The sequence below is a fragment of the Pinus tabuliformis genome, chromosome 9, assembly GCF_031772625.1.
Source record: "Pinus tabuliformis cultivar Carrire ecotype Pingquan chromosome 9, CPIR1, whole genome shotgun sequence".
Lineage (NCBI taxonomy): Eukaryota > Viridiplantae > Streptophyta > Pinopsida > Pinales > Pinaceae > Pinus > Pinus tabuliformis.
The window spans coordinates 1,552,107,562-1,552,133,163 of record NC_142307.1 but is presented as its reverse complement, the minus strand read 5'-3'; the positions used below and the strand labels follow the sequence as shown (position 1 = coordinate 1,552,133,163).

Genomic DNA, 25,602 nt, shown 5'->3' with positions numbered 1-25,602 from the left:
CTAATTTATTAATTTTTCCTCTATTTTCCTTCAATTTCCTCCTCACATGCAACATGTGATCTATTACCTTCCTTTTCCCCTAATTTCCTTTATTTTCATAAATAAAATATCGATAACGCCTTTTTTCCTTTTCAAAGCCTGTGCAAATTTCCCTTTATCCACACTTTAGCCATAATAAACAACAAGTGATGCCAACTAGGATACTTTGCCCAATATTCAGCTTGGAATACGTGTCCCATGACCTTGGTCTTATTTTTTCCTTTATTAACTTTATTACATGAAATTTTAACTCGAAGTTGTTACAGGTCATGACTAAGAGCTTAGATAAACAAAGCTAAGTTCCAAAGGATGGTATGTAAGGTTGTTAATTGGGTGTCAATAATACATTGAACAACTATATTACAAACCATCGATACTAATAGATCCCAAATGTCTATTGATTAATGGACACAATTATTGTTGGTTGGTGTTCATTAATTAAATCAGGCAAGTGTCATGAAGTGAAATTTTTGTTTTTTCTCAGTGGTCGAAGGCTTGAAGGCCCAATGGCCCAATGGATAGAATTTCAGTTGACAAAAAAAATAGGAGTTGTGGTAGTTGACAATCTATTGTCAAATTGAGTGAGAGTTGTTGAATACTCTTTTAGTCTTTCCCCAGTGACTCGATTAATAGGAAATTTTGTTAACTGATAGAGAAATTTCTATCAAGTAACTATAGGTTTATCATTTTTTTTAATGATAGGGTATTGGGTGTTATAATATTGGGATGTAGGGTATCGGTTTATGAAGATATTAGCTTTCGAGATATCTAGATATCAAGACACTGATTGTTAGTTTTTCCTCTCAATATTGATGGAACTTGATATTGCCTTTGTTGAAAATAGAAACAAGAAATCTTAAAAATAACATGAACAAAGTAAATCCTAATTTAATTTTGTCCTCGAATTAAATTAGGAATTAAATTGTAATTTTAATTCTCATAACAACTTGTAATAGTTAACTAAGTTAATTTGACTTAGTTGGATCAATGAATTTGAGTTGGGAGCCTATCTAGAGTTAGTAGAGTGGTTCCTAAAATTTAGGGGCCCGAGTTGAGTTCTTTTGAGTTGTAATTATTTAATTCAGTTAAACTAGCTCCGACCGATGGAGGAATTATTGGGAGATCCAGTAGTGAGGTGTAACTTGCAGTAGTGGGGTGTAACCAACACTACTCAACCAGTAAACTGAAGATTCGCTCATAATTAACTCATGCATTTCATATCAGAGAAAGAACTAGTTGAGATTAGAGTTCAAGGATAGTGTACTATCATTTCTATAATAATCTGAATTATACAAAAGGTGCATGCAAACAGAGGAAGTTCTATTGATGGATTGCACAGTTATGGATGAGGAATTTCCCAATTAAATATGGGCTAATTCCTATGAAACTGTGCAAGGAAATAGGAGTTTGGAAGGTAGAATATTTGCCTAAGTATTGGTTGGAACTTGTCTGAGAAGCATTGAGATAGATTGTGATAGTGCAAAGTTTACTCGGGCTTGAGAAAAGCATTGTAATCTTCTCAAATTTTATGATAAATGCAATATACAGAGAGCAAGGATATTTAGCTATGGTTTTCCCTAGAAATTATTGTGTTATGTGTGATTAAATTCTTCCTTTTTCTGCTTTGTAATTTCATCGATCAATTATTATTTCCGTTGATGAGTAGAGTAGATTCAAGTCAATTGTTTTAGAATATTACAATATGTAGTTTGAATCTACAATAAATTTCTACATGGTATTCGAGATAGATTTGTAGAAATTTCTACATGGTATCAGATTTGAAATCACTATAAAATAAGAGAATATAAGTTTGTCTTTTGCAAGAGAAATTGAATTTTCAGTTTCATACTTTAGACCCAACAGGATGTCATTCTATGGATTGAGACTCGAGTATGCCCTTGAGGGTGGCTCAAATTACATTTCTTGGAAGGATAGGATGGAGGTAGCATTGGAAGTCAACAATCTTAAGGAATTCATAGACAATAATATTGAACCTAAGGCTCCAAAAAATGATGCCCAGGATCTGGCAGAATGGAGAAATCATGTGGCAAAGGCAAGAAGGATTATCCTAGAAGGAGTTCAAGATCATATTGTCTCGAATATCCACAGTAAGGAAACTCCATTTGCAATGTGGAAGGCCTTGATGGACCTATTTCAAAACAATAGAGACCACATGAAGATGGCACTGAAGGACAAGCTTAGAAAGATCAAGATGGAGAAGGGCGATACAATACCGAAGTACTTGACCAAGTTCACCCAATGTTCAGATGAGCTTGGAAGTGTCGGTGTTACAATTGTTGAAGACGACTTGGTGAGCCTAGCACTTCTCGACCTTCCCAAGAGCTGGAACATATACCAAGACTTAGTCAATGGGAGGGAGAATCTACCAGAGTGGGAACAGTTGTGGTTCGGCTTGGTGCGAGAAGGGACTTGACAGAACACCAAAGATGGGACCTCATCCAAAGAAGTAGAAGAGGACTTTGCATTAGTCAACAAAGAAAGGAAATAAATCCCAAGGCAAGGAGGGTGGTAAGAAGAAGGAATTGTCGAACATCAAGTTTTTCACTGTCATGAGTTCGGGAACTATGCCACGAAATGCCCACAGAAGAAAGTAGGCAAGAAGGAGTCTGCAGTATCAGCAATAGGTGAATATCTAACTTCACAATTCGAACTTGATTCCATGCTCATTTCATGCATGGAAAGCACCATAATGGGAAGCATGTGGTATCTCAACAATGTTGCCTTGTTCCATATGACGGGGATGATGGGAGGTATAGCATGAACGACATCGGTATTGTTACTATGTCGGTCACGTTCCATATGATGAAGCCTAAGAAGCAACCTCAGAAGTGACCCCAACAAGTTGCGTAGCAACCACAATTGGAGAAGTAGAGAGGAGACCGAGTGGAGATATCCACTCAAGAAGGGACCTCCAATAGGGGGAAATTTCGAGCCAAGTAGACAAAGGGAGCACATGTATCCATACCTCCAGGTGTGAGGTGGTGCGATGTGAATAATTAGTCCCAAGAGTTGCATAAATTTAGGTAGGGTTCATTGAGGTGTGTTTGTCTCATGGATCATTACCTTGATATGGGGGGTCACAATATTTAGTATCAGGAGGATCAATGTTAGTCAAATACTGAGGAGTGCAGAGTAGTGTTGACAGCAGAGCAGGAGGCTCAGTAGAAGAGTCAACAACAACACAATTTTCCTAGTAGATAGTTGCAGACACAATTGATTCATCTTATTTTGCTTGGATTCTTTTTTGTTGCAGTAGCAACAAAAACAACGACGAGCGTTGCATGCAGAACATTCCAAAGGTACTGGATCGAGAAAGAGTTGAATTCCTTTCTTGTTGAGAGGGAGTGTTGAAAATAACAACAAGAAATGTTAAAAATAGCATCAAGAAAGTAAATCCTAATTTAATTTTGTCCTTGAATTAAATTAGGAATTAAATTGTAATTCTAATTCTCATAGCAACTTGTAATAGTTAACTAAGTTAATTTAACTTAGTTGGCTTAGTAAATTCAAGTTGGGAACATTTCTAGAGTCATGTAGAGTGGTTCCTAAATTTTATGGGCCTAGGTTGAGTTCTTTTGAGTTGTAACTATTTAATTTAGTTTAACTGAGTTAAATTCAATTAAACTAGTTCCAACTGATGGAGGAATTAGTGGGAGATCCAGTAGTGAGGTGTAACTTGTAGTAGTGGGGTGTAACCAACACTGCTCAACTAGTAAACTAAAGATTCAATCATAATCAACTCATGCATGTCAGATCAGAGAAAGACCCAGTTGAGATTAGAGTTCAGGGACAATGTACTATAAACTGTATAATCATCTGAATTGTAAAGATGGCGCATGCAATCAAAGGAAGGCATGTTGATGGATTGTGTAGTTATGGATGAGGAATTTCCCAATTAAATATGGGCTAATTCCCTAGGAAACTGCGCCAAGGAAATAGGAGCTTGGAAGAAAAAATATTTGGCTAAGTATTGGCTGGAGCTTGTCTGGGAAGTAGTGAGATAGATTGTGATAGTGCAGAGTTTGCTCGAGCTTGAAAAAAGAATTGTAATCTTCCCAAATTTTCTAATTTATGCAAAATACAGATAACAGAGGTTTTTAGTTGTGGATTTCCCCATAAATTATTGTGTTATGTGTGATTGAATTCTTCCTTTTCCTGCTTCGTGATTTCATCGATCAATTATTGTTTCCGCTGATGAGTAGAGTAGATTCAAGTCAATTTTTTTAGCATATTACAATATGTGGTTTGAATATACAAGGAATTTCTATAGCCTTGACATGGCATGCTAGCATGGCAAGTCAATGGGGTGAGATGATGTGGCATGGTGTTGTATGATGGTGACATGTGGGAAAAAGGACCCCCACATGTATATCATGATGTAATGTTATGGATGTTAATGTGGCACTTGGAAATAGACTTACAAATAAGCATAACTTTGTGTCTAAAGTTCATATTTGGATGAAATTTATATCGTTGGAAGGATCTTAATGGTGGTGGTCTAAAAAAAAAATTAATATGGTTAAGGAAGTATGAATTAGACAAACCCGTCTCCATAAATTAACCTTGGAGGTCAGCTCTAGATACCCTATATCCTTAATTGGGCAATAAGGGACTAGGTATGTGACATTATTCTATTAAGTTACTTGAAGTATTCAATTTAAAATTTTAAAATCCATTTATATTGTAATATACCTGCCATTTCTATGTTATCCTATTATAATGCTACTCTTGAAGAATATAAGTCTACATTTCCATTGGCCAATGTTGCTAGTTATTTTACGTAATTTTGTCACAACGTTGAGGTGCACTAGTCTACACATAAATGGTGAAGAAAGATGGACAAGGAGGAAACTTTAGGCTACGTGCAGGACCCGTGTGACATACCTATTTTTAGATATAATATGGTGTATTAAATTACGAACAAACATTCTCCTACATTCTTGTCTCCTCAAAGGACCTTGTACCTGCCTATTGATAATTGAAGACGTGGTAAGGGTATCATTTCTAGAACCAAGGTCTTAGAGGCATGCAATTCCATGTTACTCCTTTGCCCCCATGTAATGAATCATATCTTAGGGGAACCACCTTCCTTGCTAATGAACTCTAGTAGATGGATGGGCTAGTTAAGCCATACAAACACATAGTTATGTCAACACAATGAACGTATGACATGATCCACATGAAGGAGAATTTGCATCATTGTCACACACAAGGTATAACTCTTGCCTTCATTTGATCTTGAAGTTTCCATCATTGGTAAACCTACCTTAGACTTCCCTGAATATTCACCTAATAAAAAAAAATTCATTGTGGAAAAGGTAGCATTCACATGAGAAATATTTGCAACAAGTTAAACTTATCTCCACATCTTAGAAGAGAGGGCATCTCCTTTGAAGAATATGTTGGAAAGCTAGTGTATGGAGATAGGTGTTCAACTTCTATAAATCATGATGCTAGGGAAAAGAAGAATAAGATAAAGATAAGCATGAAAATAATGCAATTGGTGGTGGGAGAGGATATCATGTTTAGTTGGAAACCCTAGCAGAAGAAAATTATTTAGTTGGTAGATTTTGGGGAAGGATAATGGTGGAGGAGAACTCTAAGACAATAGGTCGGTAAGTATAGTCAAGTCCCCTTGGTTACATACAATTTTTCCATATTCCCTCAAAGAGGTTGGATGGCTTTTTTTTTTTTTTTTTTTTTTTCAGGAGCGAGGAGGAAGTGACAAAAATTAAGGTATTTGATGAATCCTCACATTTTTTATTCAAACATTGTACATGCAAACTGATTCAAGGTCATAACATATCAAGATTGTCCCTTTCTAGGTTAAACTTTTATCACTTCCACTAAAATTGTGGAATAAGACAATGTTAAAAGAAATTAGCAATTACTTATGTGTCCTTTTAGATTTCAATGAAGAATGAAGTATTTTGATGGTGAGGATCGCGGCACTAATATTTGTCTCAATGGATTTGTTGAAAAATGCAGCAAGAAATTCTCAATTTGATTTTTCCTTTATTAAATTGATAAAATTCAAATTTCCACATCAGCAAACAACTTGGATGCAATTAACTTGTGTGACATGGCTTTTGTCACCCAATTGACTCAGTAAATTTGAGTTGGAGGAGTTAGAGTTCAATTAATCATGCGTGATTACTAATTTGTAGTAATCAAAGTCAATTATCTAAAGTTGTTTTAAGTTAAACTAGTTCCAACTGTTGGAGGAACTAGTGGAAGGTCAGTTGTGTAGTGGGACTTTAGTCAAACTTAGTGATCATCTAGTTAACTGACCAATCAACCCAAAATAGCTAGTGCATGCAGAGAATTTGAGTTCCCCGGTTGTGGTGGAGACTCCAAGGCATTGTAACATCATTTGTAGACTAGTCTTGAGTGTACAGGTATTGCATGCAGTGAGATGATCAACTTAAGGAATTGCACAATCCATTTTTGAGAAATTCCTAAATGATAGGGGTCTAATTTCTCAAGGAACAATGCAAGTAAATAGGGGCTCAAGCAGAGGTAGAAATTGGATAAGTCTAATTCAGAGCTTCTCAGTGAGCAGAGAGATAGGTTATGCACTTACAGGTTGTTCTCAGTTGAGAAAAGCAATTGTAAAGCATATCTAATCATCAAGTTACTGTAAGCACGCATTGGGGTTTTTATAAGATTACTTTCCCCAGGAAAAATATTGTGTACATGTGTGTTATTTCTTATTGCATGTCTAAAAATTTTGTTCTAAATTGTGACTTAACTTCTGCAAAGTAGTGGAGTAAGTTTGTGTCTTGTGATTTTGATTAAAAATTCATGAGCAGTTGCAAATCTACACCATGATTTATGCATGGTATCAGATCCAGATTCACATTAGAACAATAATTTCAAAGTTGTTTCTCAGGAGGTTCAAATTTGGAGTTCAATGCAACAGGATCTCTTAAAAGATGAGAAGATAGCCTTCAATGGACTAAGGTTTGGGTCTACCTTGGAAGGCACTTCTAATTTTGTTGCATGGAAGGATCACATGGAAGTGATATTGGATGACAATGGATTGCTAGAATACATCAAGACAGAAGTTTGCAAAACTACCGGATTCTGATTCCCAGAACCTTGCTCAGTGGAAGAAATATGTAGCCAAGGCAAGGAGAATAATCTTGGAGGGAGTACGGATCACAATCTCAAATCTCCATGGAAAAGAAACTTTTCGCAATGTGGAAAGCATTGATAGAATTGTTCGAGAATAATAGTGATCATAGGAATTTGGTACCCAAGGATAAACTTCTAAGTATCAACATGCATAGCAATGACACTATTCCATAGTATCTGAGCAAGTTCACACAATCTCATGATGAACATGGCGGGGTCGATGTTAATGTATTTGAAGAAGACTTGGTAAGACCAACCCTTCTGGGCCTTCCCAAGAGTTGGCATATCTATCAAGATTCAATGAATGAGAGGGAGAGGCTATCGAATTGGGAGCGCTTATGGTCTGATTTGGTACAAGAGGAAATAAGGCAGAAAACCAAAGATGGGACTTCATCCAAGGCCGAGGATGAAGAAAAATTTGCATTTTCTGGAAAGCAAAAGAAGGGAAAAGGGAAGAAATCTCAATCCAAACTAAAGTCCAGCCAAGGGGGTAAGAAGAAAGATTTGTCCAAAATTAAATGCTTCCATTGTCATGAATTCAGGAACTATGCCACCAAAGTGTCCACACAGAAAGGCAAGCAAGAAGACCTTAGGAGGAGCGGCAGGTGAAGCCTTGGCTTCACAATTCAAGCTTGAATTTACCCTCATTGCATGCATGGTCAACACAGTGATGGGGATTGTGTGGTACTTGGACTGAGGTGCATCGTTCCACATGACAAGGTGTAGATATTTTTTCAATGACCTGGAGGAAAAGGACTCGCAAATGAACATTGAGATGGGGGATGACAGAAGGTACAACACAACTGGGATTGGTACATCACCTTTCAGAGGGATTCAGACTCCCCTCTCACGCTCAAGGATGTCATGTTCGTTCCGGGTCTAAAGAAAAATCTCATATCTGTTGCAGTTTTGGAAGACCGTGTTTATGATGTGATCTTCAACAAAGGAAAGGAATTCCTAAAACACATAGCCATGGGACATGTGAAGCAGATTGGGGTTCGTGTGAATAACATGTATAAGCTCGATGTGGAAGACTGCGTTACATTAAGCACAAAGGCAGAGAAGGTGCAGAGTCGTGATGTCGATGAGATTTGGCATAGAAGACTTGGCCATTTACATCATGGCACCCTAAAGATTATGCAACAAATAACCACAAGCCTCCCCAATGGAGCACTTGAGCAACAAGATGTATGTCAAGGGTGTACTTTAGGGAAGTACACAAAATCCATATTCCATGATTGGGACAACAAAGCGCATGAAATCCTTGAAAGGATCCACTCTGATGTCTGTGGACCTTTATCGACAACCTCCACTACCAGACACAAATATTTTTTCATTTTTATTAACAACTTCTCACGGAATTGTTGGATCTTCTTCATGTGGAAGAAAGATGAGACATTCTCTAAGTTCGTAGAATTCAAGGCACTGGTTGAGAAAGAAACTAACAAGAAGGTGAAGGATCTAAGGAGTGATAATGGAGGTGAATACATGTCACATGAATCTAAAAATTTATGTGCAAAAGAAGGCATTTGATGAGAGTTGACAACACCCCACAACCCACAGCAGAATGGGGTGGCTAAGAGAAAGAACTATAGCATTGTGGGAGCAGTGAGGAAAATGTTGCATGACCAAGGCCTACCTCTACATTTGTGGGCTGAGCCATGCAACACGACAATATATTTATAGAACTATAGTTCTCATTAGATTTGGGGCATGATTACACCAAAGGAGGCTTTCTAGGGGAGAAGGTTGGATGTATCGCACTTCAAGATTTTTGGAGCCTCTATTTACTGCCATGTCTCCAAAGAATGAAGGAAGAAGCTAGAGCCAACAATAGAATTGGGGTATTTGTGGGTTACACAAAAAATCCCCACAATTACCATGTATGCTTTCCATCCCTCAAAATGACAGTTGTACGAAGGGATGTAAAATTTGATGAGGAGAAAGTGATGCAGTGCTCTCTTGAGAGGGAGATTTCATATCCCACCAGAAGAGGAGATTTTAGCTCCAAAGGAGGAACCTATAAAGTTGTGGAGTAGCCACAAATTGAGGAGAAAAGAGTGGAGACAACCACTCAAGTATAACCATCCAGAGAAGGCAGGAAAAGAACCAGGGAAGTTGAGAGACTTGTGCAAGCTGTGAGGGAGAATGTGGGAGCTCCTTCAAATTTGCGCAGATAGAGAAGGTCACCTAATTGGTACATTGGCTACATGACTCTAACGATTGAGCTTGTAGAGACAGAGCCATCGTCTTTCGAGGAAGCAATATAGAAACCTGCATGGGTTTATGTAATGGTGGAGGAATATGAATCCATTGTAAAGAACAATGTTTGGGAAGTGGTCCCAAGACCAACAGATAAATTAATTGTCGGTTCGATATGGATCTTCAAGGTAAAGAAGGAAGCATAGAGAAGTATAAGGATAGATTTGTTGCCAAGGGGTATTCTCAATTTGAGGGAATTGACTATGAGGATACCTTTGCTCCTATAGCAAGGTACTCATCCATTAGATAACTTTTTGTTTTGGTTGCACAGATGGGGTGGAAGATCCATCAGATGGATGTAAAAACAACATTTCTCAATGGAGTTATTGAGGAGGAGGTGTACATTGAGCAACCAGAAGGATTTGATACATTTGATCGAGAGTCTCATGTGTGCAGACTCAAGCAAGAGTTGTACAATCTCAAACAAGCACCTCGTTCTTGGTACACCAGGATCGATAGATATCTCACTGTTTAGGCTTCACCAAAAGTGAAGCAGATGCAAACCTCTATCATATCTTGGTAGAAGGTAAATTGCTCATTGTTGTCTTATATGTCGATGATTTGATTTTAACTAGTGATGAACAACTAATAAGATCTTGCAAGGAGGACCTTGCAAGAGAATTTGAAATGAAGGACACGGGTCTCATGCACTACTTCCTTAGGTTGGAAGTATGGAAAGGCGATGGGGAATTGTTTGTCTCTCAAGGAAAGTATGAAAATGAGATATTTTATAGATTTTGCATGGAAAGTTGCAAACCCATGGAGACACCTCTAGCAACCAACTGGGGGAAGGAGGATGCCACTTCATGTGAGGAAGTGGATTCTACTATTTACGGGAAACTAGTGGGTTCATTGATGTACGTTTTGAACACACGACCATATATGTGTTATGTAGTCAACCAGCTGAGCCAAGCTATGGTTAGGCCAACCAAACTATTTTGGAAGGTAGTTAAGCATGTTTTCTGGTACCTCAGAGGCACTACCCAGTTTGGACTATGGTACAGACAGACAATGGGGGTGAAGTGGTGTGGCTTCACATATGCATATTGGGTGGGGAGTCCATTAGAATGAAAGAGTAAATTGGGTGGAATTTTCAGTGTTGGGTCCACAACTGTTTCTTGGTACAACATGAAGAAAATATCAGTGGTGCTCAGCTCGGTAGAAGTAGAATATATGGCTGCAAGTCAAGCAACATGTGAGGCAATCTAGATGAGAAAGATACTTGTTGGATTTCTTGGTCAGATGATGGATCCAATTGTGATCCACTGTGATAATCAGAGTTGCTTCAAGCTCTTTGAGAATATTGTTTTTCACGATCGATCCAAGAATATAGATATTTTGTATCACCATTTACGAGGGAGTGTTGAAAAATGAAACAAGAAAATATCTATTTGATTTTGCCTTGATTAAATTGAGAAAATTTGAATTTCCACATCAACAGACAACTTGGATGAAATTAAATTGTGTGGCATAGCTTGTGTCACCCAGTTTACTCAGTAAATTTGAGTTGGAGGAGTTAGAGTTCAGTTAAGCATGTGTGATTTCTAATTTGTAGCAATCAAAGTTAGTTGTCTCAAGGTGTTTTCGGTTAAACTATTTCCAACTGTTGGAGGAACTAGTGGAAGGTCAGTTGTGTAGTGGGACTTCAGTCAAACTCAATGATCATCCAATTAATTGATCAATCAACCCAAAATATCTAGTGCATGCAGAGAATTTGAGTTCTCAAGTTGTGGTGGAGATTCCAAGGTAGTGTAACATTAGTTGTAGACTAGTCTTGAGTGTATAAGTGTTGCATGCATTCAGATGATTAGCCTAAGGAATTGTGCAATCCATTTTGGAGAAATTAATAAATAATAGGGGCGTACTTTCTCAAGGAACAACACAAGGAAATAGGGGCTCAAGTAGAGGCAAAAATTGACTAAGTTCGAGTCAGAGCTTCTCAGTGAGTAGAGAGATAGGTTATGCACTTGCAGGTTGTGCTCAGTTGAACAAAGCAATTGTAATACATCTCAATTCATCAAATTAATGCAATCAGCCATTGGGGTTTTTAGCACATTGCTTTCCCTAAGAAAAATATCGTGTACTTTGTGTTATTTCTTATTTCATGTGTGAAATTTTTGTTCTAAATTGTGAATTAACTTCCACAGAGTAGTAGAGTAGGTTTGTGTCTTGTGATTTTGATTAAAACTCCATGAGTAGTTGCAAATATACACCATAATTTCTACATGATTTAAGCTTAAGTCTTCTAAAAAAGGTTGAGATTGTAGCGAGGACGTGGTCTTGTACACATATCTTGGACCATGTTAAGGTACCATTTAGATGTGACTATTTCCATTGTTATGATTGTTTGAAGGCCATTGCACAAACATGCATTTCTTTAAATGATGTACACCTTTATTGTTTTCACTAGTTGAAAAAGTTAAGAGTTGTATGTTTCTATAAAATTCCCATCTTAGAAGAAATATTCCCTAAATGGGGTTATTATCCGAAGCATGTCTTAGGGAAAAAAACTTAGAATGATGAAGGAATTTCATCTACCAAGGACATAAATGCTCCCACCTCATACCATTAGATGGGTCTTTATGGACATCAAAATTATAAATAACTTAGTGTATAGAATGAAGTTTATAATAAACACACACCCACCACGTATAAAATGTATACACCTCTATTAGATTTTAGTAGTCAAACGATTGCACAAAGGTGGAAGTATTGTCTTAAAGACAAGGGAGTCTCATACACCAATTTGGTGTCTACCTTAATTGTTACCTAAAAATTGTAAAGTAAGGGTGGTTGAGGTGGGTTGTTAACCCCCTCAATACATGTGTTCGATTCCCTGAAATGATATGTTTAGCTTGTATTGATTAGGCTCAAGGAGTAGTTGACTCCAAGGAGTTTCCACTCTGTTCGTGGTGAATACAGGGTGTCTCGACTCTTACTTAGTCATTAGACCATTATTATCAAAAAAGAAAAACAATTATCTAAAAATTAGATTATTATTATTGGAGTTGTCTTTAGTGCGACTTCTTGGACTTTCTGGTGCCGGAATCCAATGGAAAAAATGGAGGTGAAATCTTGATTTGTGTTATTTAAACTGATTTTTTCATTGTATATATGGATTCAGCACCCTCAAAAACCCCAAAGGCACTTTGATTGTGCAGGGGTTACCAATCAAACTTGTGATTTCAATAAACTCTTGTGAAATTTTAGAGAAATTAGACTAAAAAACCCACTACAAAAACTTCCAAAAAATCACACTAAAAATAATTTAATTATTTTTATTATAAAAAAATCAACTCTATACTTTTAAATAATATTAATTATATTAACTTTATAAAAAAATTGACATAACACAATTCAAAGAGAATAAATTTATATAAATAAGGAGTCCATTATTTCGTTTATCCACCGCTTCATGTTTCTATATCCATAAAAACATAACATCGAGATAGAACCTAACATTTAACCTATACATGGAGAACACACTTTTTCTCTCTTAACAATATTTAAACGATTTACAACCTCAAACTTCACGCAACCATTAAAGGGATGGCTCTTTTTCCAAAATACATAAAATAATAGTTAATTTTATTTATATGATTTTATATAATACGTTACGTACCACAGAGGAAAAAATCGGTGGCCGCACCCAACTGAAACCCGCCACGAGTCGCTTCAAGTGGAGTGTTATAATGTTCTTCTTCGTGGGTGACCAAAACATTATTGAATTTCACTTTGCAATTTGCAATTCACATGTATGTGGGCTCACACCACTACCTGCCACTTCCCTCTTCTCCCATCGTCTCCACTTAATATGTTTTTTAAATATATTTGTTTTTGTTTATATTCGTTTTTTAATATAAAATATATTTGTTTTGTTTATATTTAATCTAATTATTAATAGATATTATATATATAGTTTATAGATTTTAAGAAATTATTTTTAATAGCTCAAATATGAAGTTTAATATTGAGGGTGTCAAGAGAATTGAATTTGTGATTTTTCAATAGCAAAGGTGTTTTAACAAAAATGATTTAATCATTTGAGCTAATCTTCCAAGCTAATGATTATTGAATATTATTTATAAATACAGGTTGATTTATTATTATTATTATTATTTAAATAAATTATGTTATTTAAAATAATTTATTGGTGGTTGATAAATGGTGGACTTTTACTTTTGTTACATGTTATTTAGGTTTTAGTTTGTTGGTCTCTTTCTTTACATTCAAGGAAGATAAGTATCTAGCAAATTGGACAAAGTTTTAAGTCCTATAAAACTAAAAGGCAATTTCAACTTAATAGTACTTGCAAAAAAGCCAATATTTCTTGGGGTCATCACTGAAGCTACCTTTAATAAAATCACGTGCTTCGAAATAGTATCTAACCATAATGTCATATCTAAGACGAAATAACACACTTAGTAGTAGATTAACCTCTTGTTGAAGAGGGTTTTTCCTTACAACAAAGTAGTTGATTAATATTTTTTCCCAAATTTTAAAAGATCTTATCATTTTTTTTTCTTCTAATTTGGAAATATTAAGTTTAATATTTGTTTTTCAAATGGGGAATTTGCTCTTTATAAATGGTAAACTTAGGAAAAAGTTTTTCATATTAGGTTAATGTCACTACAATAATATGCTTAAAAGTTATATCCATAATGTTAATAGCGATAAGCAACAATCTCTCCAAATTATCACCAAACTAAATCCCAACGAATAATCATAGGAACCATTGTATCATATTCAAATGAAACTATTTTAGTGAAATATTTGTAAATGATTATATTATTTCATTAGGAGTGATAGTTAACCTTCAGGCATCCATGGGGTATTGGATAGACAATGATCGAGTGTGATTTTAACGCATTTCTAGATGTTAAGTCACCGGTTCAATCACCTGCCCTATTCGGGTGTTATTCTTGGACATGACCATGATGTAGCCTCACAATTTCCAAACTTACAAAAAAGAAGAATAAGAAGATAGTTAACCTTCACACATAAAATAAACATTCAACTATTATTAAATCAATCAAGATGGGTTTGACATTGATTTATAAACAAGGGACTTATAACCAGCTAATTTCACCAACCCAATTCCTTTGTGAAAATGTATTTGTTCACTGCAATCTTTGCTCATGTTTAATTATATAGCATTTTCTTGGGTGTAACCTTCTCAAAAGAAACCACTTTAAAAAGTTCAAGAATAATTAGGACTTTGAGTTGGTTTTTTGTTCTTGTTTACTACTAAGCAAGCACACAATAATGGATTATGCTTCTTTACTTTAAGGATTACCCTTTTGTGCTTACAATGCTTTATGTTCAAATACCACTAATTGACGCCATCCAATTATATGTGTGCAAAAACTCTACATACTTTCCACCATTGTTGGACACATAAGAAATTACAGAGTAGTTGACTCTGATAAAGCTCAACATAGATTGCATTGAACATGTCACAATTGATTAGATTGTGGACACACATATTAAGATCACTCGCCAACAAAAGATCCAACTATATTGGGTTTTGAAAGCAAGCCAACTCCTACACCAAGGCAAGTGGCTCATTAGGGGCCAAGTTTAGCAAAAGTTTCCCCATCTCATGGATGCACTAAACGCAATGGAGATCATTTCTAGATATCAGTGACCACCCACCTATTCCATTGTCTCATAACACAATTTTCTATTTTGTTAGTTGTTTCTATATTTTCTAGGTCCTAAACTTCCAGAGCCATTTCGAGGCCCTAAACAATGTTTTTTGGAGTAATGGGACAATGGAAGTCTATGCTTTCCATAAACAGTCAAAAAATGTACTTTCCAGTTAGAAATTTCCAACAGGAAATTATTCATGCCAAACAGAGATCATACCAAAATTACAACCCTGGGAAGTTGACATTCCAACTTATCCCATTGGGGCCCAAAAGCCTTTGGCGCTTCATCCCCTAGGGTTATGTTTTTGGATGTTTAAGGTTTCTCGTTGTTTCTTTATGATAAAAACACTTATGAGCCTCATTATAACATAGTTTAGAGAAGGCATGTAGCTGTCACATCTCTTCTCATAGATAAGCTACCACCATTCCAGCGAGTTTGTTTTCATTTTTCAATTACATAGTTTCAACCTTTTCCATTTATTAATAGAAGTCAATTTTCATTATATCTCTATGTTTTGGTTATAAATATGTATGTCATTTATTTCACTTCATAATCTCAGATCAATAATAAAGAATCCACTACATAAAGTGAGTTTGAAAACTCAACACCTTCATTGGGAATACGGGGAACCCAAATCTAGAGGAGGGAATATAAGTTTTAAGAGGAATCCGTTATGACTCGAACCAACCTTTACATTCTCCTTTAAATGAGCAAATTTTTTGAGATCATCCACAAAGCTTAACCCCAATTTGTCGAGAAGAAACAGACCCAAAAGAGTAGGTGACAACATAGGGGTAAAATTAGAAGCCCTAACATCAGACCCCACATTATCACTAAGAGACACCAAGTTTTCCTTTTCTAAAACCTAAGACTCATTATTCGTCCCTCGATAAAAAAACCTTCTCTGATAGACCAAAAATAGATTTTCTTCAACATATACAAGGAATTTTAATTCTTCGTAAAATAAATAATTAGTAATTTTGGAATAGAAATTTTTACTTACTTGTGAAAGTATTTTCATGTCTTTGCTTAATAGGAGGAGTTTTCATAGCTTGATGTTGATACAAGGAAGTGATAATCTTTCCCTCTTTTTAAACATCAAAATCCTCATCTTAAAAAGAAAAAATGTTTGGAGGCTTGACAAAAATAACGTGGGAGGGTTTTCAAGGAACCTTAGGACAATTCCTTAATGGTCACCTTGAAACATTAGAGATATGGTCCTTCAAGTGACTCGTGGCTTGACAGCATGTGCAGTTAAAGGGGATTCTCTAGTAATCTGAATGTTGAGTAAAATATCTATCACCCCAACAAAAATATAGTTCATTAAGAAAACAAGGCCATGTCAAACTCTACTAACACCCATACCATTCTCTCGATTGCTGATAATATACTTTTCTCACCGAAATACAAAAAGTTAGTCACCTTGTGAGCGATATCCAAAAAAAAAAATTGAGACCTTAGTTCTAAAGGGAACCAAAGAAGCGAGAGCCATAAGTGACACACAAATCTCTCTTCCTTTAGAGGATTAAAGTTAGGGTGCCACTTGCACAAAATGAGAGAGCCATGATCAAGAATCCAAGGCTTAGACATGATCTTTTCCAAGTATTCCATATCTAGGAACTAGAAGCATAATCAATGGTTGACCAACAGGTTAATCCTAGGGCTATAACCTATAATGGGTTTCCAATGCACACATATCTATTCTACCTTTCTACCCAATTCATAAACTTGAAATCAAGCTAGCCTTTAAGTGCTCTAGAGGACAAGCTCTCGATCCTATCCATACTGACATCCTTCCCCAACATTAATGAGAGTTTATTTTCCTTCGTTGAATATGTATTTTGTGCTTTGTGCTCACGAGCTAGGAACCCTCTCTTCTTATGTTGCAGAGAGTAAAGTCTCTTCAGGGAAATGTCCAAATATTTATTAGGGGAGGAAGCCACTAGTTTTTATGTTGAAGATAATGCCACAACTGAACCTACCTTTATCAACACATTAATTATGTAATAAGAGTATATGCCAGCTCATGAACCTGCAATTTACATAGGGAAGTAGGGACCTGCTTCCAATACCAATACCTCGAGAGCCACAAACCAAATCTTCTTAGGCCCAAACCTCATCCTCTTATTCTCATGTATGCACATCCCTATCCACCATTGAACCCCGTCCAAAAGAACAATTTGAAAAATATTACATAGAAATGTTACTGCCAACACAAAACCTATATTCCTCCATAATGAACCCACAGATGGAACCCTAAAACCTAGTAGAGTTTTCATGGCTATTACTCACTTCCTATTAAACCCTATCACATTATTCTTTGCTTCATTTACCAAGGGGATTGAATGGAAGGTGAAGATAACCGAGCCAAAATATTTGGACCATTTCTTTATTTTGTGTGTCATCCTTACGTAGGCCAAGGTAATCTTTTGCTTATTATTCCCATTTTATCAGGTTCATAATTGTTGGCTATTGTGGAGGGCACTAGAGTTCTTGGGAAACTATCTATTGCCCTTAATACAAATTTTATTGTACTAGTAACTAAATGCTCTAATCCCTCCTCTTTCAATGGTTTTAGACCAATTTCCTTTTGTAATCTGGTCTAAAAAAGCATTGCCAAAGTGATTGCTAATTGAATCAAAAGTAAGCTAGTTGAGTGCATGACAAAGGAACAATTTGGTTTTCTAGAGAATCATCAAATTTTGGATGTTGTGGAAGTTGTACGAGAATGTATACATTCAATCAAAGTTAAAAACCTAGAAGCTTTAGTTCTAGAAGATGACCTAGTCAAATCCTATGATAGAGTGGATTGCAGATTCTTGAGACTTGTACTTTTACAAATTGGTTTGGGCCTTGAGGTAAGACTAGATAATGGGGTGTATATCTTCAACTAATTTTGTTGTTCTTATCAATGGATCTCCTTTCATTTTTTTTCAAAAGAAATAAGGGTTTACAAATAGGGTGTACTCTATCACCTTTGTTGTCTTTATTAGTCATGGAAGGCTTGAGTAGATTGATTGGGAAGGCTCAGAGGGATGGCAAGATCAAAGGGGTAAATGTGGCTACTAGGATTTTTATAAGTCATTTATTGTTTCTAGATGATGTGATACTATTTGGGAGAGCATATATGGAATAATGGTCAACCTTTGAAGAATTTCTTCAATTTTCTTGTAAGGCATCTAGAATGGAAATCAATGGTTAAAAATCTTGCTTCTTCACTCATTTTGTAGAAGAACAAACCTTATCCCAGATAGTACCCTTGCTACCTTTCCAACATGACTCTATTGATTCAGGTTTTAATAATCCAGGTTACTTTATAAATCCAAATAATTATTTGAAGGAAGATTGGTTTTGGCTTCTAAAAAAGGTGGAAAAGAAAGTGGAAATTTGATGTTTCAGATGGCTATCACTTGGTGGCAAGATGATTCTTTTCAAAATTTTCTTGGAAAACATACTTGTTTATTAGCTCTCTTTATCCAAGATTCCCAAGTACATCTTAAACTCAATCAGGAAAGAATGTTCAACTTCTTATGGTCTGGTAATAAAGCTAAGAAATGAGTCCTTTTAGCCAGTTGGGAGAGTCTATGACTTCCAAAGAAACTAGGGGTAAGGGGCTTTAAAATATCCTCTAGTTTGGGAAAGCTCTATGTATGAAGAGTTTGTGGGGAGTGATCACTGAGGTTGGTCTTTGGAGTGATGTCATGATATCCAAATGCTTTAAGAAGTTATCTCTTATTGACTAGATTATGAAACCTTGTAAACTTAATTCATGTGCTTCAAATAGTTGTAGAGCTTTAATGGATTCTTTTCTTTGAATTTGGAGAATGTCGGAGATGGCAAAAACATCCTTCTAGGTTTGGATCCATTTATTAGAGGAGAGGAATTCTATATGTTACCCTTGGATCTTGTTCTTCTTTTAAATAGAAATGGTTTTATATTTTTTGTCAAATAAAAACACTTACATTGGACGAAACAATTAGTGGCTAATTACAAGCTAATGCTTTGGGACTTCAAGGAATCTTTATAGAGGACTCAGACATATATAAATAAATGGGTTGTCACAATATGGTATTTATTTTACAGGAAGGAAATATGAAATAGTATGGAGTTGGAATGTATCCATTGGTCTGGTAACAACTAAAGAAGCATATGAAGCAATTTCTTATTCCTTTATGATTGTTAAGGAAAAATGGTGGCATATGTATATTTGGAAATGGCTTTGCGCCTTAAATCTCAAGTGCTTTAGTTAGCTAGTACTTGAAAATAAGATATTGACTTGGGACAACTACATAAAGAGGGGAGTTTGTGGTCCTAGCTTTTGTGTCCTTCGTAGTCAACAAGCTAAATATATTGATCACTTATTTGTTTTGTGTGAGTTCTCCAAACTTGAGTGGAAGGATATATTAGAGATCTTAAAACTCTCTTTTGTTTGGGAAGATTTTACCTTTCAAGAGAATCTATTGAAGTTGTATTTTTGAGTTAAGAAATTTAGAGTTCTTCCTATTTTTGTGATAGGGTGCACTGGAGACAAATGAATTGTGCTTTATTTAAAAACTCACATATTTTTGGATCAAAACTCACATATATTTGCATCAATTGTTAGTTTGAAAGTTGTTGGTTACTTTAAGGGATTTCATAGAGAATATAAGTACAATGTAGTCAAATACTCTTTCCCTCCTCAATTTTCAGACTAGGTTCTTGTTTGGAACAGGTATGCAAATAGTTGTGAACAAAAAACATAGATACTTTCAATGTGAGGAGGCTATGATACAAACACTAGAGTATAACTAATGGCTTTATGGGGTTTAATGTACTTTTAACTCAAAAAATGCTTTTCTTTATACAATTTCTTGGTGATTCCAAGATAGTCATTGATTGGGTAAATGGACATACTCAACTCCAAGTGCTTTCATGTATTTTTGGCAAGACAATATTGAAGGGCTAAAAGTAAAGTTTTAGGCCATCTTTTTCAAACATATTTTTAGCCAACATAATTCACAAACTGATAGGTTGTCCAAGCTAACACTAAATGAGCCAAGTAATCTGATCAGGGTTGAAGAAGTAAAAGACAATTTTGTCATAAATAAAAGCTTCAGGGTTGAAACAGTAATAGACAATTTTGTCATAGATAAAAACTTTTTACAAACTTTCTAATTTATTTGGTTTTGGAAAAAAACAGTTTTCTACTATAATTAAACTTTTCACAAATTATTATATTGATATCTAAGTCTATTATATTGATATCTAAGTGGATTAGTGTTTCTACTTTAAAATTTTGTATAAAAAATGTGACTAGTTTTTATGAATATATTAGGAATTTTTTTAATTAGACATGCATCTAAATCTAAATCAATTAAATTATCTGTATAAGAATCAAAATCTATTTCGATCCATTGATTCTCTTTAATTCACCCCTGGAATCACAAGGCTGTTTATTTTTTAAAAACTACACTTATCAACCCACACTTCCAATAAAAACTAATTACCATCTCAAATCACATTCAATTACAATAAACGTTACAATCCGACCAACTAGTCTTCTCCACATACTGAAAGACTAGCCGGAGCAGAGACGATCAGTTAGTGCCGTTGGTTACGCCTTCAAATGCAAAAGTCCTCCTCTATATATCCACTTAATAAATATTCACACCCGACTTCTATATATCCACTTAATAAAATATTCACCGCCGACTCAATGTCCTGTCCTTACCCGTAAGAAACCGTTTCATCAGTCAACCGACCGTTGCTTCGTGTCAACTTCCTCAAACGCCTGTCTGTGTCTGTGTCTCCAACTTTCCCTTCCTTCCAACCATTCCAGTGACGCCTTTTCAACACCCCGAAGTTTCGGAGAGCTATGTCCGACTTTCCGAATTCCACTCAGACCATACACGATTTGACACGTCCATGCTATCGTGTCATTTTACTATTGGCTATTGCATTCTGGATTTCATTATTTTCAATCAACTTTATCCCTAACAGCCGACCTCTTTGTCTATAAAACAAACGCTCCCATTGAAGCAAAACACACACTACACTTCTACACTCGTGTTCTGCAAATCGGTTCTTCTTTACAACAGACTATTGAATTCCAGACTATCTATTCTCCTCGGACTTCCTCTAACCATGAATCCAGAAATTTCTGCTGTAGATCAGCTCTTCGCTGCAAAGGCTGCGGCGGCCAAGACGAAGTGCAGAGCGTTCGTGACTTTCTTGGCGGGATGTGGCGACTATGTGAAAGGTGTGGTCGGTCTTGCAAAGGGTCTCCGCAAGGTGAAGAGCGCATATCCTCTCGTCGTTGCTGTGTTGCCCGATGTTCCGGAGGATCATCGCCTGCAATTGCGAAGACAGGGTTGTATTGTTCGCCAGATTCAACCCATCCATCCCCCGGAGAATCAAGTGCAATTCTCAATGCCTTACTATGTCCTCAACTACTCCAAACTCCGTATTTGGGAGGTATTTTCATTTCTTGCAAATCTCCATACCTACATACATTTTAACATCAATATCTTTCCTACATACCTGAATATAGTTAGTTATTAACAATCTTGTTTTGTTTTGGGTGATGGACAGTTTGAGGAGTACAGCAAGATGGTATATCTAGATGCAGACATCCAAGTCTTTGACAACATTGACCATCTTTTTGACATGCCCCATGGATATTTCTATGCTGTCATGGATTGCTTCTGCGAGAAGACATGGAGCCACACTCCGCAGTACAACATCGGATACTGCCAGCAGTGTCCAGAGAAGGTGTCATGGCCCGTGGAATTAGGGCAACGGCCCTCTCCATACTTCAACGCTGGAATGTTTGTTTTTGAGCCGAGTCAGCTGACCTTCGACTGCCTTTTGGAAACTCTGATGGCTACTGTGCCAACGCCCTTCGCAGAACAGGTCTGGATCTGTTCTCGATTTCAGTGAGGATCATGCACATTTTTGTTTGGTTCTCGTTTACAGTCAGGATCGTGCACATTATTGTTTGGTTTACCAGATCTAATTTTGACTAAATTGTGGTATATGGTTTGTAGGATTTCTTGAACATGTTTTTTGAAAAGATATACAAACCCATCCCTCTGGTGTACAATCTGGTTCTAGCCATGATGTGGCGGCATCCCCAGAACGTGGACTTGGACACTGTCAAAGTTGTTCACTACTGTGCTGCTGTAAGCTTTCTTTTCACTCCAAATTTGGGTTCGATAGAAACAATATGATTTATATATGAAAGACGAGATTATATTAATGGATGAATGTGGATGTGCAGGGATCGAAGCCGTGGAGGTACAGTGGGGAGGAGGAAAATATGGAGAGGGAAGATATAAAGACGCTGGTGCAGAAATGGTGGGACATATACAATGACCCCTCGTTGGATCACTCGGGATCATGCGACATAATTCCAGATCCAATTTCAGAGTTGGATGGAAAATCAAATGATCTGCAACGAGTGGCTGCTAATTCATTCTTTGCTGCTGCGACGCCAACAAATCCCAACTTAATGCCTGCACCGCCTGCAGCTTAAGAGATTTCAAATTTGCAGAAGTCGCCTGTAGCATAAGATATTTATTATATATGTATATTTTAATCCACCGGCATAGACGGGGACAATTTGTATATCATACAGAAGATCATACTGTATGTCCTCAAAGATGAGGTTATTGGTTGTAAATTAATCGAATTTATTTAATATTTGTAAATATACAAATTGACTTTTGTAAGACTTGACGTACATGGTTGTAAATTAATCGAATTTATTTAATATTTGTAAATATACAAATTAACATTTGTATGACTGGAGGTACATGGTTACTCTTTCGTTTTCTGTAATTCAAAAAATATTTAATTTTCATTTAATTCTGCATCGATATGAAAATATTTACACGCATGCAATGTGACGTAATTATGAATTATTATAAAATTTAATAAACCCTGATGGCTAGTAAAAGCCAAACTTCACTGGTATCTTTCATCATTAGTCATCAGCAATGTTATATAGTTTTTTTGGGTAGGAAAAAGGTGTAATTTTATTTTTTTTATATATATATATATATATATAACAAGTATACATTTAAATATGATGATTTATTAGGATTCTAGAAAGAGGGGTTATATAGTCATCGTTTTCCAAAATAACTATAATAAAACTAAATATATATATCAAAACAGTGTTGGTACATGTAATTGTTATATGAGATAAGTATGAATAAATGAAGATATAATAAAAAGTCTTAAAGAAAATTGTCATATTTAATCAGTTTTATTAATGAATGGTTTAGGATAAAATTCATATAGCTGATCATTTTGTTGTTGTTTTTGATCTATGAGGTCTCAAAATCCAATTATAATTTTTCTTTAGAAAGACTATCCACTCCATTCTCAATTGTAAACATAAACAACAATTTTGAGGATAAGAGCTGTGCATAGTTGTTGGAACTTGCTCCCAAGCCCATTTTTAGAGAGAATAAATGAGTTTCCAAAATATGTAATACAAATCCTCCCCCACATCCAAGAGCGTCTCCTTGCGAAGTCCCATCAAAGAATTCCCAAGGATGAGATCTATCAACAACTGTTGGATTGAGGATTCTATTGTTATTATCTCTTTGGTCCTTCAAGAGGTGGTCATAAACAACTAAAATTTGTGTCGCAAAAACTTCAATGCGAAAGATGTCATCTTCAAAGATAGCTCTATTTCTTGCAAGCCAAACTCCCCAAACTATTAAAAGAGGCAATACTTGATACAATTTGTTCTCCCTCAATGAGTCCACTGAATCCATACCCCCATTAACTCTTCACCTAACCAAATACCTGCAAATATGAACTTTTTCATAACATATTTCCAAACACCTTTAAAATAAGGACACAGTAAGAATAAATGATTGAGAGATTCTTGAATCATCAACTTTGCATAGGACACATTTGTTTGGGCCTTGAAAACATCTCCTTGTTAAATTCTCCCAAGTTGGGAACTTTAATTTTCCATAAAAGTTTCCACCAGTCCTCATGAATATCCTACAATCTATCAGATATAAGAAAAGTATATCCAAATTTTAGCGTATAAACCCCTTAGGGATCATGGGACCAAACCAACTCATCCTCCTCCTGAACTAATATGATATGTGATGCACGTAAACTGCCAATATATCTAATCTAGAAATGATGAAGATGCATGGGTATGCCTAAATGATCTTTCAAAACCCAACCTCGATTCCATAGATTTGTTTGTGCTAGATCTACAATTTGACTCAAGTAAGCGAGCTCATTACCATGTAGATATTCAATCAAATGTTCAAGAAGTCTGTGATCAATATGAATTCCAATCCAAGGATTGATGCCAACCTTTAAATGTGATCCATCACCCACTTTCCAAGCTAGGCTTGAATCAATCAATAAAAATTACGAGAGAACAACTTTCCAAATGATAGAAACATTGGTTTTCAATTTATTGGGTAAACAAATCTAGTCCTCTAACTGCATAGGGTGTATATATTTCATATACACCACTTTCGTCCAAAGAGAGTGAGTTTTTAATAATCTCCAACCAACTTTAGTTGCTAAAGCTTTTGAAAAAAAATGTAAGTCCTTTAAACCCTAACCTCCAAAATCTTTAGGAGCAGCTATTATTATCCGGATTACCCATGGAAGAATAGAGTGATCTGATAAACCTGACCATAAAAGATTACAATGTTTTTTTTATCTTGTTTAATATGCGTTTTGGAATCCAGGAAAGCCACATCCAAGAAACTAATATTGCCTCAAGGACTGATTTAATAAGAAAAAGTCTTCCAGCTCTAGAAAGCCATCTTAAGCTCCAATTTTTAAGCCTTTTTTCAATTTTTTCTATTAACCAAAATCCTTCTGCAACTTTATATGAGTTAGGTTTTAACTTAAATCCAAAATATTTCAATCCCACAACAATCTCATCTGTGACAAAGGGAAACATACCTTGATAAAAATCCATATCTTCAACATTCAACCCACAAATAGATAAAGTAGATTTTGTTATGTTAATCTTAATACCTTTAACAACTTCAAAGAGAGCAAGTGCATATTTGATGGTTGTAGAATATCTTCTTGTAACATCACAAAAGATGAGAATGTTATCTACAAATAGTAAATTTGAAGTGAGAAGCCCAAAAAATACACATAATCCTTTCAAAGAACCACTTCTTTTAGCCTCCCAACAATTCGACTTAATCCTTCAGTGGCCAATAAAAAGAGAAGAGGTGATAATTGACATCAAACTTGCCAAAGACCTCTTTGAGCATGAAAGAAAGGTGAGGTTGATCATGGGTTGATCAATTTATCTAAACAACGAAGGAAATAAAGGTTATGTAGCTCATAATCCAGTTTACAATTGGAATACTAAACCCCAGATGTGTAAGTAAGAGACAAATATAGATCCAGCTTACTCGATCATATACTTTTGAAAGGTCAATCTTCAGAATTGCACCTTCGATATTCCTTAATTTTAGACTATGTAGTCCTTCCTCGGCTACTCCA

At 35.8% G+C, this 25,602-nt stretch overlaps 1 protein-coding gene and 1 pseudogene across 1 annotated transcript; one reads left to right on the top strand and one right to left on the bottom strand.

The window, feature by feature from the left end:
* Window positions 1–17,481: 17,481 nt before the first annotated feature.
* On the bottom strand, window positions 17,482–17,573 carry LOC149154520 (U6 spliceosomal RNA; annotated as a pseudogene).
* Window positions 17,574–21,132: 3,559 nt separating this feature from the next.
* LOC149154519 (galactinol synthase 4-like) lies at window positions 21,133–22,820 on the top strand. The gene is made up of 4 exons (XM_089446039.1): window positions 21,133–21,564; window positions 21,682–22,002; window positions 22,137–22,271; window positions 22,370–22,820. The coding sequence occupies exons 1-4, from the start codon at window positions 21,235–21,237 to the stop codon at window positions 22,622–22,624; spliced, it is 1,041 nt and encodes a 346-aa protein (XP_089302165.1). The 5' UTR covers window positions 21,133–21,234; the 3' UTR covers window positions 22,625–22,820.
* The last annotated feature ends 2,782 nt before the right edge of the window (window positions 22,821–25,602 follow it).

Bases quoted from the DNA above. Each gene is read 5' to 3' on its own strand.
- LOC149154519 (XM_089446039.1), top strand. From the start codon at position 21,235: ATGAATCCAGAAATTTCTGCTGTAGATCAGCTCTTCGCTGCAAAGGCT. The intron at 22,003-22,136 runs GTCTGGATCTGT...TATGGTTTGTAG, and splicing joins CAACGCCCTTCGCAGAACAG to GATTTCTTGAACATGTTTTT. The intron at 22,272-22,369 runs GTAAGCTTTCTT...GTGGATGTGCAG, and splicing joins TTGTTCACTACTGTGCTGCT to GGATCGAAGCCGTGGAGGTA.